Source organism: Drosophila obscura, unplaced genomic scaffold (assembly GCF_018151105.1).
Source record: "Drosophila obscura isolate BZ-5 IFL unplaced genomic scaffold, ASM1815110v1 contig_181, whole genome shotgun sequence".
Classification (NCBI taxonomy): Eukaryota; Metazoa; Arthropoda; class Insecta; order Diptera; family Drosophilidae; genus Drosophila; species Drosophila obscura.
Genome location: NW_024542769.1, coordinates 1,836,751 through 1,850,275, shown reverse-complemented (window position 1 = coordinate 1,850,275; position 13,525 = coordinate 1,836,751). Strand labels below are relative to the sequence as shown.

Genomic DNA, 13,525 nt, shown 5'->3' with positions numbered 1-13,525 from the left:
TGGTGAAAGCATCCGACAATCGCTGATATAGACGAAAAGACTTGCGGACCAGAGCCCAAATCAACGAAATACTCTTTATTCGAACGACAACGGGATCTCTTGTTCAGTAGATCACCAGCCTCACTCCGACGTTTATTACGAATTTTTTCGGTGACTCGGTGACAACTACAAAACTGCGTGCGGTGCTGTAGAGATTTTCGCTTGGGAAAATACAAAAAAAAATTTGTTTTATATATTTTGAAAATCGCGATCAAACGCGTAACGATTGAATTAATTTAGAGGACCCAGGATACCAGGCAAATCTGACATAGCAGAATGTCGTCATCGCAGGCTGTACGCTCTTCGAAATACTCCTACCGGGCCACATCGACCGGACCCGGTGGTGCCGATGTCAACATCGAATACATCCAGGACCTGAGCTCGCTCTCCCGCTTGGAGGTAAGAGACCACCGTCAGCGGACAGGACAGTCCGGTTCAGGCCATCACATCTAACCCCACAATAAACCAAAGGAATCTCGACGAGAAAAAAAAAACAGAAATGAATCTTAAATGAAAAAAAAAAAACGAAAGAATAATCGAAATGCGTGTGCGCCAAATCTTTTTAAAATAAAAACCCAAGAGAACTCTTCTCTTTCTCTCTATATGTCTGTGTAGAACAGAAAAAATAATCAAGAAATAAGAAAAACAAACTAAGAAAACCCGAAGAAAAATCTACACCCATCTACACTCTAATCAAATACACAGTAGTATATATATACCGTAGACATCTGTATGCATATACAGTATATATGTATATCTATAATATCTGTATATATATATCTCTCTGTCTCCATGTGTGTGTTAAATTCTCGCCGCGTTTTTGTGTGTGGAAATATAGAAATCCGTGTAGCAAGCAAAATTTCTAGATGTCTATATGTATCCGATATGTACCCGCACATACATATGTATATGCATTGCTAAAAATTATGTAATGACACCCACCGCGAGATATATAGAAAAACATCGGAGAAAAATGTGTGACGAATATAAATGCCTGTGTGTTTAAGTGTTCAAAATGTTCCAATAATGATATAGTTTCGAAAACCGATAATTGAAATTAAAGATCACTGATCTGAATATTTATTCACAATTTTCTTGCAGGACAAGATCCGTTTGCTCCACGATGATCTTGAAGTTGAACGTGAATTGCGTCAAAGGGTGAGTAATACAGATGAACATGATTTATATACCTATTAATACCAATATAGGTACATACATACATAAATATAGTATAGCTATTTTTGGTGTTTATTTTTTTATGGCGGATGTTTTTAGTCATAATTTGTTCTGGAAAATACTTTGTATCATTTTTAAGCTTTTTGAAGGAAGTTTTTGGTGATTTTTATGGAGAAGCTGTTTAGTCATGGATTTATCATTATAATCAATCCTCTTTGGGAGATCTTTTTAGTCATATATTTAGTTCTGGAAAAATTATGTTCTACTGAATAAAGTTATGCAGAATAGTCCTGTACCCCTTAGATACTAATAGCTACTGGGACTTCAGTTGGTAAAATAGTCAAATACCATAGTTTTTTATTTAATAATCTTCTGTACGATAAATAGATAAATACGAAACTTCATAGAACTTTTAATAGATTTAGAATGGAAAATACGGGGGATCCCAAGAACCTACACCTTGGAATTGTACTTGTAAATTGCAAATGTAGCTACACCTGATATGACTTTGCGACTTTGCACAGGGCACAAAAAATGTCCACCTGCTTAATGGGTGGAAAAAAACATTCTCCGAATCGCAATCGAAATGAAAGCGCCAGGCCAAGACAATTATTCACTTTTGGTCGCTTCGCGCAAATGTCACCCTAAAAACAGCAAAAATATGTGGAAAAAGCCAAAAAACAAAAATAAAATCAAAATAGAAAAATAGACAAATAGAAAAAAGATAAAAAAGTAAAAGATGCTAGAAAAAGCGGATAGAAAACGCAGCAAACAAATGCAGCAAAGCAACAAATTGTTGCATTTAGAGAGGAATCTAAGAATACCCAGCAACCCCATCGGAGAGGAGAGGAGAGTTCCTTCTGAGCGAGAAAGTAAATGATAATGATGTGCATTGAACTTCAATAGCTTTCGGGGCGGAGCATTGATAAATGATTTTGCATTTGCATTTGAATTTGAATTTGTATTTGCATTTGTCATTGCAAACACACAAAGTGGCAGCAGCGAAGAAGCCGAAAGAAAAGTGGAAAATTCGCATGCGGAAAAGTGCACTTCATTCAGCTGCCGACCGGCCTGGCCTGGCCTGGCCCAGACTCTTTTCAGTTGTTCAGTTTTTGCGGGTTCCGTTCCTGTTTGCCATTACAAATTTAGAAAATGCGGCATGTTCTGGTGCGAGCGACTGCTGCCACGCAGGCGAATGGGATGGAATGGAATTTGCTTCATATTTTGTTGGAAATATTATTTTAATTACTTTTGCTTTATGGATTAAAGAGCGGCCCGCATACCGTGGCATACTCACACCCGCAGCTCATCCATATATATCGAGTATCTCTAGAAACTCACAAGCACACACTCACTCTGACACACTCACTCTGACACACTCACTCGAACACTCGCACACTCGCACACTCACTGGCACTCATAATATGGAACAAAATGGCTAAAATTAGCGCACGACATTCAATACAGAGAAGCGAATGATTAACTTGAAGACCTGAGAAGAACAAAAACAACAACAAAAATATGAACAGCCGAAAACTTGTAGATCGTAGAGAGAAAATGAAAGAAAGAAAGGAAAATAAAGTGGTCGAAAAGCCATCATCATCATCATCGGCCGAATCATTGAGAGGAGAGGAATTTTTGCTCGTCTCTAAAAGATCTTCTGTATCTGTGTATCTGTATCTTTATCTGTGTATCTGTGTATCTGAGCATCTGTATTTGTGTGTGCTTGTGGGAAAATTAAATAATTTTCTTGCACATTAAAAGTTTTCACACCGCCTGGCATATATTTGTTCTAAGATTCGTGATTCGTATCTGTAGATCTGTAGATACATATGTACATATGCACATGGGCGGCAAAAGCTAAAACATGTATCTGCAAGATACATATGGCGCAAATGGATTTACGGCTCTCGTACTTACGTGGCCTTTGTGGCAGAATAGCAAAGCAACTATGCTACGTATAGGTACATATTATCATAAACAGATTGTTCAGCAGGAGAGATTAAATCCCTCTTGGGGGGATGTTCGAAAATTGCCTCATTTTTGTAGGAAAATGTAGTGAAAATTTGCCATATATACGCCATATACCATATAGACTGTTCCTCATCAATTGCTGGCTCCCATGTCTGCCATCTGACAGCTCCAAATACCAGAGGCTCCCCACATAAAATACCATTTAATTACAATTCGCAAGAAACAGCCTAAACGAGGTCGACCAAAAGGCGAAATGCAAATATTTCGATAGATATAGGAGGGGCCGAGAGATAGAAAAATGTTTCTGTTCAACCGAAAAACTCTTCGAATGCCTTTTTGGAAATGCAATATACATACACATAGATATATGTACGAGTGTAGGCAAAGGCACCCACAATCGGAGATGCATTGCACACACCTACGAGTACCTCTATGCGGAGGATGGGCGATGAAGATTTCCTGGCACGATGCCATTGTTATTTTAGGTGTTGCATGTGCATAATTATTTTTGACTGATTAATGTGATTTATAATTTTTATTATGGCCTGTTGGAAATGGCCATAGAGCATAGAGCTCTATTAATAGCAATCTTTCTAAATTATGAAATATAACCAAAAGGCAAAGTCCATGTCAAAATTTCTAATTCTAATGTACACAAATTTCTCACCTTTTTCTTCCGTTAATCAGATCGAGCGGGAGAAAGCCGATCTCAGCGTTCAGGTCATACAGATGTCCGAGCGTCTCGAGGAGGCTGAAGGTGGTGCTGAACATCAAGTAAGTTCGTCTATATATAAATATTAAATATATATGTATATATCCATGAGATTGATTAACTTTGTTTTCGTGCAGTTTGAGGCCAACCGCAAGCGTGATGCTGAGCTCTTGAAGCTCCGCAAGCTGCTTGAGGATGTTCATCTTGAATCCGAGGAGACCACCATTATCCTGAAGAAGAAGCACAACGAAATTATTACGGATTTCCAGGAACAGGTTGAAATCCTAACGAAAAACAAGGCTAGGTGGGCAACTCACATACAATACTCGTCGCAGATCATCATCGCAGATCCTAAACATGACCTAGAAAATGTAGCCAAAAAAAAAAACATAAACATCCCCAACCACCAACCACCAACCCCCACCCCATCATCATGATCATCTTGGCCATTTCCATATTATTTTTTTGTTTGTTTTGTTTTCTTATGTTGAATGATGTTGATCAAGTGGCGTCAGCTGGCATTTCTCGGACATTTCAATGTCTCTCTCCCGATCGCGTGCAGTAACACAACACAATGCACCGGCTTTGCTCTAACCTTGCGCTGCCCGCTGCCCGCTGCCCCGCTGCCCCGCTGCCCTGCTGACCCAAAAAGAACCTCTCTCCCCCCTGCCCAACCAACCCACGAAGAGCGAGCCCCAGATCATAAACAATTCATCAAAATGCCATGACACGCGAAATGGCCGCGGGGGGATAGTGGCACACATAAAGCAAACAAATAGCAAAGAAGAGTTGCATCGCTTGCAAGTTCTATTGACACGAATTGTGGCCGAAACTAAAGAACAAATTCATACATAAATATGTACATACATACATACCGATCCATACATCCATATACCCAGAGATAGCCAGAGATTCGAGCAACTTTCGGCTGTTGCTGGCCGCTCTCATATTTCCAAATCGAAGCCATTTCCAAAAATAAATATCGCTGAGACCATTTCAAAATCATTTTGCACTTCAAGGCTAACCGAAAGGTAGATCATTCTGATCATAGGTAGGATGCTCACACTCAGATCGTTTCGTAGATCGTAAACAAACAGTTGGGCATTGAAACCCCCTAAGGTTTATCCAGATCCAGTCACCCATCGATCCATGCCACCACCTCAAACAGATCCACCCAAAGGTGCGCCCCGAGTTTGCGCATTTATTTCTTTCCGTTTAACGGCTAGTTTGAGAGCTTTTGTTGTTGAAAGCTCTGCCTTTTGTTGTTGTAAAGTTTTGCAACCATATGTTGTTCCACAACAACCAACAGAGGGGCTGGCTGGCTGGCTGGCTGGCTGGCAGCGGCTAATATTTGTATTTCGTTTTTGTTAAGGAATTTATTTATAGAAAATTTTGAAATTTTCATCTAAATTCTTGAGCAGAGCAGAGCAGAGCAGAGAGGTCGGTCTCTTTGTTTGTCTCTCTCTGTCTCTCTCCGTCTCTCTCGTTTGCACCAACGCCCCAACCCAAATATGTCTTTGATTGAATCATACCACAATATAGAGGGAAAAACTGTGTGTGTTGATTGTTTCGTTGTTGTTGTCTCTTTCCGTCCAATTGAGTATTATGGAAATTCGATACGTTTTCTGGCTTTTCAGCTTGTGGGTGGCAAGTGGCAGAAGTGGGAAAATGTATTTGAGTTACATATACGCAGTACTACGAAAAATAAATGTGTAATGTAGCTTGCTTCCAGGGCAGACAGACAGACGGACAGACATAAACATGATCTTAACCTTTAGCCTGGGCATCGCAGCTTTCGCATATCGATCATCCGTATCGTTGAGCTTTCGGACAGAGAGAAATCAAAAGCTGCATCTGATCCGGGGGCGTATATGAAACGAACGATGGGACGATATGCGAAAGCTTGCCGCATGCTGCGCTTTCTCCATCCAAGCCAATTCAAGCCTCCGCCGCGCTAAGTCACACGCTTGGGCCAAATCCTAAGTATCCATGCAGCAGAGTATCGAGAGAGAGAGAGGCCAGAGAGCCAGAGAGCAGTGTCATTAAACTGGAGATGTGTTTGCTTGCAGAGCCGAGAAGGACAAGGCCAAATTCCAGGCCGAAGTCTACGAGCTGCTCTCCCAAATCGAGGTCTACAACAAGGAGAAGATTGTGTCGGAGAAGCACATCTCCAAGCTGGAGATCTCCATCTCGGAGCTAAATGTGAAAATCGAGGAGCTCAACCGCACCGTGATCGATATCACATCGCATAAATCTCGCCTCTCGCAGGAGAACATTGAGCTGATCAAGGACGTCCAAGATCTCAAAGTGCAGCTCGACACTGTCTCGTTTTCCAAGAGCCAGGTCATCTCCCAGCTGGAGGATGCTCGCCGCCGCTTGGAAGACGAGGACCGTCGTCGCTCCATGCTCGAATCTTCTCTGCATCAGGTTGAGATCGAATTGGACTCGATTCGCAATCAACTCGAGGAAGAGTCAGAGGCGCGCATCGACTTGGAACGTCAGTTGGTCAAGGCCAATGCCGATGCCGCTTCCTGGCAGAACAAGTGGACTGCAGAAGCGGCAGCCCGTGCCGAGGAGGTCGAAGAGATTCGTCGCAAGTACCAGGTGCGCATCACCGAACTGGAGGAGCACATCGAGTCCCTCATCGTCAAGGTCAACAACTTGGAGAAGACCAAGACCCGTCTGTCCAGCGAAGTGGAGGTGCTCATCATCGATCTGGAGAAGTCCAACAACAGCTGCCGGGAGCTCACCAAGGCCGTCAACACCCTGGAGAAGCACAACGTGGAGCTGAAGAGCCGCCTCGACGAGACCATCGTCCTGTTCGAGACCAGCCAGCGCGATCTGAAGAACAAGCAGATCGATCTGGTCCGCACCGTGCACGAGTTGGACAAGGTCAAGGACAACAACAACCAGTTGGCCCGCGAGAACAAGAAGTTGGGCGGTGCGTATACCCCTACCCCTACCCCCTACTGACAACTCGATTGCTTATTAATCTGCCGTGTTTTCTGTGTTCCAGATGATCTGCATGACGCCAAGGGCGCCATCAACGAACTGAACCGTCGTCTGCACGAGCTGGAACTGGAGCTGCGTCGCCTGGAGAACGAGCGCGATGAGCTGACCGCTGCCTACAAGGAAGCCGAGGCTGTAAGCTGACACTCAGACTGATTGTGGACTGAACTGTATTCTCTATATTTATTTGATATCTGCAGGGCCGCAAGGCTGAGGAGCAGCGTGGTCAGCGTTTGGCCGGCGACTTCAACCAGTACCGTCACGACGCCGAGCGTCGTCTGGCCGAGAAGGATGAGGAGGTTGAGGCTATTCGGTAAGTGAATCTTCTATCCAATCCCCCCTTTGTCCCCTCGGAAGTGCCCCGCCCAGCCCCCACAAAATGCGCACGCCTCTGTCTTCCTGTCTGACAGCGACGGTGACGGTGACGGTGACAACTGCCGTCGATTGACGAAGGTCAATCACTTATTCGCAGTGTTTCCCCTGCCAAAGCGGAAGCCCACAGAAGGCCCCCGATCGATTGGGTCGGGGCGGTCGGGGGGGTAAACCAATCGATTGTTTTGCAATCGCTGCCAATTGCCAATGGCCAGCCAACAGATTTGATATCAAATTGACCCATTTAGCCCGTGCCGATCAGTTCGAGTTCTATAGTCGCGCACAAAGCAACGGCATTAGTTTTCTAGGCAAGCGCGCAGCAAGGCAAGATTCGATCCTGCCACCACCACCACCACCACCACCAAGGGGCACACACACACACACAGGCTCAGTACAGAAGAAGTGGGTTGTAATGTCCCCTCCAAGAATATTGTAGATGTTGTTTGTTTTATCTATGAAATTGCACTCCAACCCCACAGAAAATTGCGCAGTTGCTGCCACGAGTATTACACAATCGTTTTTCGTTGAAAATCGAAAGATCTCTTTTGTGAGAACATTTTGGTATGCGATAAGTGGAAGTTTGATTTGATTTGAAGTGTGGAAGTTCTCAAGCAACAGGTAGGTCGATATGTGAATATTTGGCTTCCAATTGGAATTGGTGGCAACTGGCTTGGCTGTGATTGAAAAACAAAGACAGATATTCATTGAAGCAAACTTTAAGTGGCAGATATCTCAAGAGTGTCTTTCCTTTATACTTAAATCTGAAGTTCTGTGGAAGGAACTGATCAGAATGAACCCATTTTATGGCCGTACTTCAGATATGGATATACCCTCAGTGGACTCTTTTTCTAGACTTTCTAGGAGGCGAATTCCTTTGTCTATCGCAAGCAAAACAATGTGATAATATTGCATAAAGATATCCATTGCTTCTGAGTTGCTGTTATGACATTGTCAACGAGAGCACTGCCAAAATGAATCAATCATAGCCAAGGAGCGAGCCCCAACCACACATTGACTGCACTGCCAACAAACGATCATCATCATGATGATGAGGATAATGATGATGATGTTGTTGTAGTACGGTGTTGTCGTCATTATGCTCTCATACCTTTGGTCGATGCCAACAGCTGAACACCGAAATGCAATCTTTTTATAGATTTCGACAAATTTGAAAATTTATTTGCAAAGCGACACAGAAACTGCTGCCAAAACGAAGAGGAGAGCGACGACAGCGGCACCCAGAAGACAAGCGACAGAGCGACACAGCGACAGAGCGACAGAGCAACATCCGAGCAACATTCGTAGCTTTAATTTGAGTACTCTAAGCACACAGACACTCTCTCCCTCTCTCTCGCTCTCTCATTCCCTCCATCCTATCCAATCGCCCCACCCCCCTTGAAATTATGTCGCTCGCATTGAAGCAGCGCCCCTCGCGGCTGAGGCACACGAACACCTACGAGGATAACTATGGCTACACGATGAACTTCTACCAGCCGATGCTGGACTATCTGGACGCAAAGGCGAAGGGTCTGAAGGTGGTGCAGCCGCACCTGCCGTGGGTGAGCGAGCGGGGACTGTCGCAATATCGCGCCTCGAATACGGTACGCAAGTATACGGCCGATGAGATCGTGCGCCTGTCGCGCACCTGCGCGGCCCGTGCCGATGAGATTCTGCTCAGTTTTCGGTCCAAGAAACGGACGCCGTTCAGTTTGCAGAAGCTTGTCGACGCGTCGCGTGTGGCCAAGCACATTGAACCGGACACAGTTGTTGAGAGATCGCGCCAGCGCCGTCGTCAGCGCCAGGAAGAGCTCGAGGATCTGATCAAACGCGATACGCAAAAGATATTGCAGCGCATTCGAAAGATCGAGCTGGACAACGAAGTTGATCAAATGTCGGACGACTTTAAGCGATCGATACGCGGCAAGTCCGCCAGCGCCATTGCCCAGGCGCTGCTCTCCGAGTCGGAGCGGAACATGAAGACGGCCAAACAGCAGGAGGAGAACTTCATGTCCCAAACGATGGTTCGGTCGAGTCGCGCCATTTCGCGCGGTCGTTCCACCTCCCCCGTCGATGGCCAGCTGCGTGCCCATACCCTTCACATCGAGCTGATGGACGATCGCCTGGTCGACAAGCTCGACCATCGCGTCTCCTCCTCGCTCCACAATGTGAAGCGCCAGCTATCGTCGCTCAATCAGAAGACCGTCGAGTTCTACGCGGATAGCAGGTGCGGTATAGAGGATAAGTGTTGGATCTGTCGCAAGGTCGCCCGCACACATCCCAAGCTCAAGGACTATAGCTATATATACTGGAAGCACTAGGCCCTAACCCTTTCCGGTCATAGTCTTCCCTCAAAAGCTTGGTTTTTCCGCGTCCTTTCCAACCCCCACCAAGCCGCCCATCAGCCCAGCCATCCATCCATCCATCCATCCACCCATCCACCCATCCACCCATCAGCATTCCCCACAGACACACACGAAACGATTAACTTTGGCGTTTTCAATTAAATTCTAGCCCCCAGACAATTTTAGAATAAATGCGAACATTTTTGAATTGTACCTCAAATTTTGTGCATCCTCTGTCGCCGCCTCCGCCTCCGCATCCGCATCCGACATTTCTCTGTCTCTTTGTCTCTATTTGTCTGGTCTGCAGAACTGCACAAATTTATTTTCGTTTCTTTTCTTTTCCCTTCATTCTAATGTACCTACGTTTTAAGCCATTTACATCGCATTGTGACTGTTGTTCAATTTTGTGTGAATTATTTCTGTAAAATTAAGCACCACATTTCTACCCCCATGGCTAATTGCAGAGAACATTGCCAACAATTCGATATATTGCTTATGATATATAGGAAATGAAAGCGATCTTGGATCTTATCTGGTGTATTGGGAAGTTTTAAGGAGTCGAATTTTGTGCAAATTGTTTTAATGATATTTTTGACCAGAATATCAAAATATCTACTTTACTTGTAGTTTTGTAGGTCTCTAAGCTTTCTGATCCAATCCTACGTTTATTGCTTTAAGCAAATAGATGGATTTTAGGATTTTTAAGCAACTCTTAGGTTGGTTTTGTAGATCTTCAGTCTTAATTTATTCTCATTTCTTAAAGGGTTAGACACCATAGGGAGCCAGATATAAATATTTTCAGAAAATTTCAATAGAGTCAAAATAATTCCATTATTATTTATTATGGGCATGGCAAATAGTTACTCAAAAAATATACCATATAGATGCATACATGTATATAGATATAGATGTTCTAAGCCACTGCTAATGATAAAACTTCGTGTTCTTTAGTTCTTTTTATATTTTCCCCCATAAATCTGACATGAAATTCGCATGTGATGTGACCTCAAACCCCTTTAGAAATCATAAAATGTTCACACCGATCGCCATGATCATGTTTCGCACCCACAGCCTCAGGTATTTCAGATGCCAGATTCCACAGCCGTCCGTCAGGGATTCGTCTTGTATGCGCGTAGATGGTGGCCCCGACAAACTATTGTCTTGTGGTCTGTCCTTCAAAAATTCGACAAAATATAAAGATTTATTTTATTTTGAAAGCAACGAAAACTTGGGCGCATGACAGCAACAACACGAAAGAAAATGCGAAAAAAATTGAAAATAAAATCAAGCTAAGAAATATTTTTGCGTAGACAAATAAACATTGAAGACAATGGCAGGGGAAAAATTGAAATCTAAATGAAAAATACTCACACACACACATAGACCAAATACCTTGGCAAGGCGACAGCAATGGGCACACAGAAGATTAAGATTAAGTAACCAGAAGAGTGTGGGGCCCGCAGCAGACTAGGATGGGATAGGACCATAGCAGAGAGCCATGAAAAGATGATCCGAATGATGGATCTCTGACAGTTGAGCGTGGGAGCTGTGGGCCAGATAGATCTTTCACAGACAAATAGACGCAGATTCTAAAGTCACTTTTAGAAGTAGAACTAAAAGTGGAAGTGGAATATGTGGGGGGGTTTGGCAACAGATTTAAATTCCATTTCCATTAGACATATTAACCATGAAACATTCAACAACAAAGCCATGCTAAAACTCTCTTAAAGAGTTTGCAGAATGTGGATCTGGGGGAAAGACAAAATTACATATAGTAAGTAAAGTAAGTATCAGATTCAGGGTGCAACAACATCCATTTGCAGAGCTCTTGCAGGAATAAATAAATCATCCTGCAAACTTTCTATTTGCCATATCTAAGGCTGTACCTTTACTAGTTCTGGTAATCTATTTACCTCTTGATTAAATTGGGATAACAGAAATACAAACATTACTCAAAATTTAGTTGGCACAGAAGACTTGAAGACTTCACCTACACCTACCGCCTAAAAATAGACGCATGATGCACCCCCAAACAGCCCAACAACAACAGAAAAAAGGAACTACTTAGCAAATAGTTTGGCATGTAAACCCAAGCTATTTGTGACAAGTTCGATGTCTTTATCAAGCGTAAAAATAATCGCGACTCTTTGCAATGAAAATCGCCCATGCAGCAGCCCAAGCAGCGGCATCGGCAGCAAAAAGCTAAAACAATGAAACAATTTTGACAATGCCAGAGACAGAGGCAGAGCCAGAGCCAAAGCCAGAGCACCTGAGTGCTTTCAGAGTGGTTTCGGTTTAGTGCTGAGCATTGGGGAAAATGCAATTTTGTGGGTCAGAACATTGGGGCCAAAAATAAAGCGAGCAAAGCGAAACATCGGAGTGAGAGAAAAATCGTCACACGAGGTAAAGCGCATTTCGGGGGTGGGGCACATGGCCAGCAGAAACTTTCCATATTTATTGGATTGATATCGATTCCAAAACTGTTTCAATGTTTCACTTAACCCTTTTGGGACTTCCCCTCCTGCAGCAAGCAGACCTCGATCGAGATCGAGCAGCTCAGTGCCCGTGTGGTGGAGGCCGAGACCCGTCTGAAGACCGAGGTGATCCGCATCAAGAAGAAGCTGCAGATCCAGATCACCGAGCTGGAGATGTCCCTGGATGTGGCCAACAAGACCAACATCGATCTCCAGAAGGTGATCAAGAAGCAGTCGCTGCAGCTGACCGAGCTCCAGGCCCACTACGAGGATGTGCAGCGCCAGCTGCAGGCCACCCTCGACCAGTACGGCATCGCCCAGCGCCGCCTGGCCGGTCTCAGTGGCGAGCTGGAGGAGGCCCGCTCCCACCTGGACAGCGCCAATCGTGCCAAGCGCACCGTGGAGCTGCAGTACGAGGAGGCCAGCACTCGCATCAACGAGCTGAGCACTGCCAATGTCAACCTGGTCTCGATCAAGTCCCGGCTGGAGCAGGAGCTGACCGTGGTCGCCTCCGACTACGAGGAGGTGTCCAAGGAGCTGCGCATCAGCGACGAGCGTTACCAGAAGATCTCCGTCGAGCTGAAGCACGTTGTCGAGCAGGTGCATGAGGAGCAGGAGCGCATTGTCAAGCTTGAGACCATCAAGAAGTCTTTGGAAGTCGAAGTCAAGGTGAGATTTTCGCTGCGGGACTATCCCTATGCCCAGTCTAATCCTTATGTGTCTGTGTGTTGTGTTTAATCCTCGCAGAACTTGTCCATTCGTCTGGAAGAGGTTGAGCTGAATGCCGTTGCCGGCAGCAAGCGCATCATCAGCAAACTGGAGGCTCGCATTCGCGATCTGGAGCTGGAGCTGGAGGAGGAGAAGCGTCGCCATGCCGAGACCATCAAGATTCTGCGCAAGAAGGAGCGCACCGTCAAGGAGGTGATCGTGCAGTGCGAGGAGGACCAGAAGAACATCATCCTGCTGCAGGATGCCCTCGACAAGACCACTGCCAAGATCAACATCTACAGGCGCCAGCTGTCCGAGCAGGAGGGCGTCTCCCAGCAGACCACCACCCGTGTGCGCCGTTTCCAGCGCGAACTGGAGGCCGCCGAGGACCGTGCCGACTGTGCCGAGTCCAACTTGAATCTGATCCGCGCCAAGCACCGCACATTCGTCACCACCTCCACCGTGCCCGGCTCCCAGGTGTACATCCAGGAGACAACAAGAACGATCACCGAATAGATCCAGATCCAGATCCAGATCCACATCCATATCCACACCCTCAGCAGACCAACACCAACCAAAAGCAGAGAGATCATTTTTTAATCAAAACTCAAAACTCAATCAATCAGAGAGGAAGATCAATGAGATTTCAGGTGCGAGATTGGAGCAGAGAAAATGCGTGAGAAAGTTTTTTTATAATTTAAATTTTGTTTGCCATCCCC

The 13,525-nt window shown here is 45.0% G+C and overlaps 1 protein-coding gene across 3 annotated transcripts; it reads left to right on the top strand.

The window, feature by feature from the left end:
- Window positions 1–56: 56 nt before the first annotated feature.
- LOC111067735 (paramyosin, long form) lies at window positions 57–13,479 on the top strand. Of its 3 annotated transcripts, XM_022357006.2 has the most exons (9): window positions 57–438; window positions 1,141–1,197; window positions 3,877–3,963; window positions 4,039–4,205; window positions 5,971–6,842; window positions 6,918–7,045; window positions 7,111–7,223; window positions 12,152–12,767; window positions 12,846–13,479. In XM_022357006.2, exons 1-9 carry the CDS (start codon window positions 316–318, stop codon window positions 13,320–13,322), a joined length of 2,640 nt encoding a protein of 879 aa, XP_022212698.1. In that variant the 5' UTR covers window positions 57–315; the 3' UTR covers window positions 13,323–13,479. The 3 variants fall into 3 exon arrangements, with proteins under 3 accessions (XP_022212698.1, XP_022212700.1, XP_022212699.1); XM_022357007.2 differs by lacking the exons at window positions 57–438; window positions 1,141–1,197; window positions 3,877–3,963; ... (2 more) ...; window positions 6,918–7,045; window positions 7,111–7,223 and adding exons at window positions 7,762–7,900; window positions 8,439–9,506; XM_022357008.2 differs by lacking the exons at window positions 57–438; window positions 1,141–1,197; window positions 3,877–3,963; ... (4 more) ...; window positions 12,152–12,767; window positions 12,846–13,479 and adding exons at window positions 7,542–7,684; window positions 7,762–7,900; window positions 8,439–9,693.
- Window positions 13,480–13,525: the final 46 nt, after the last annotated feature.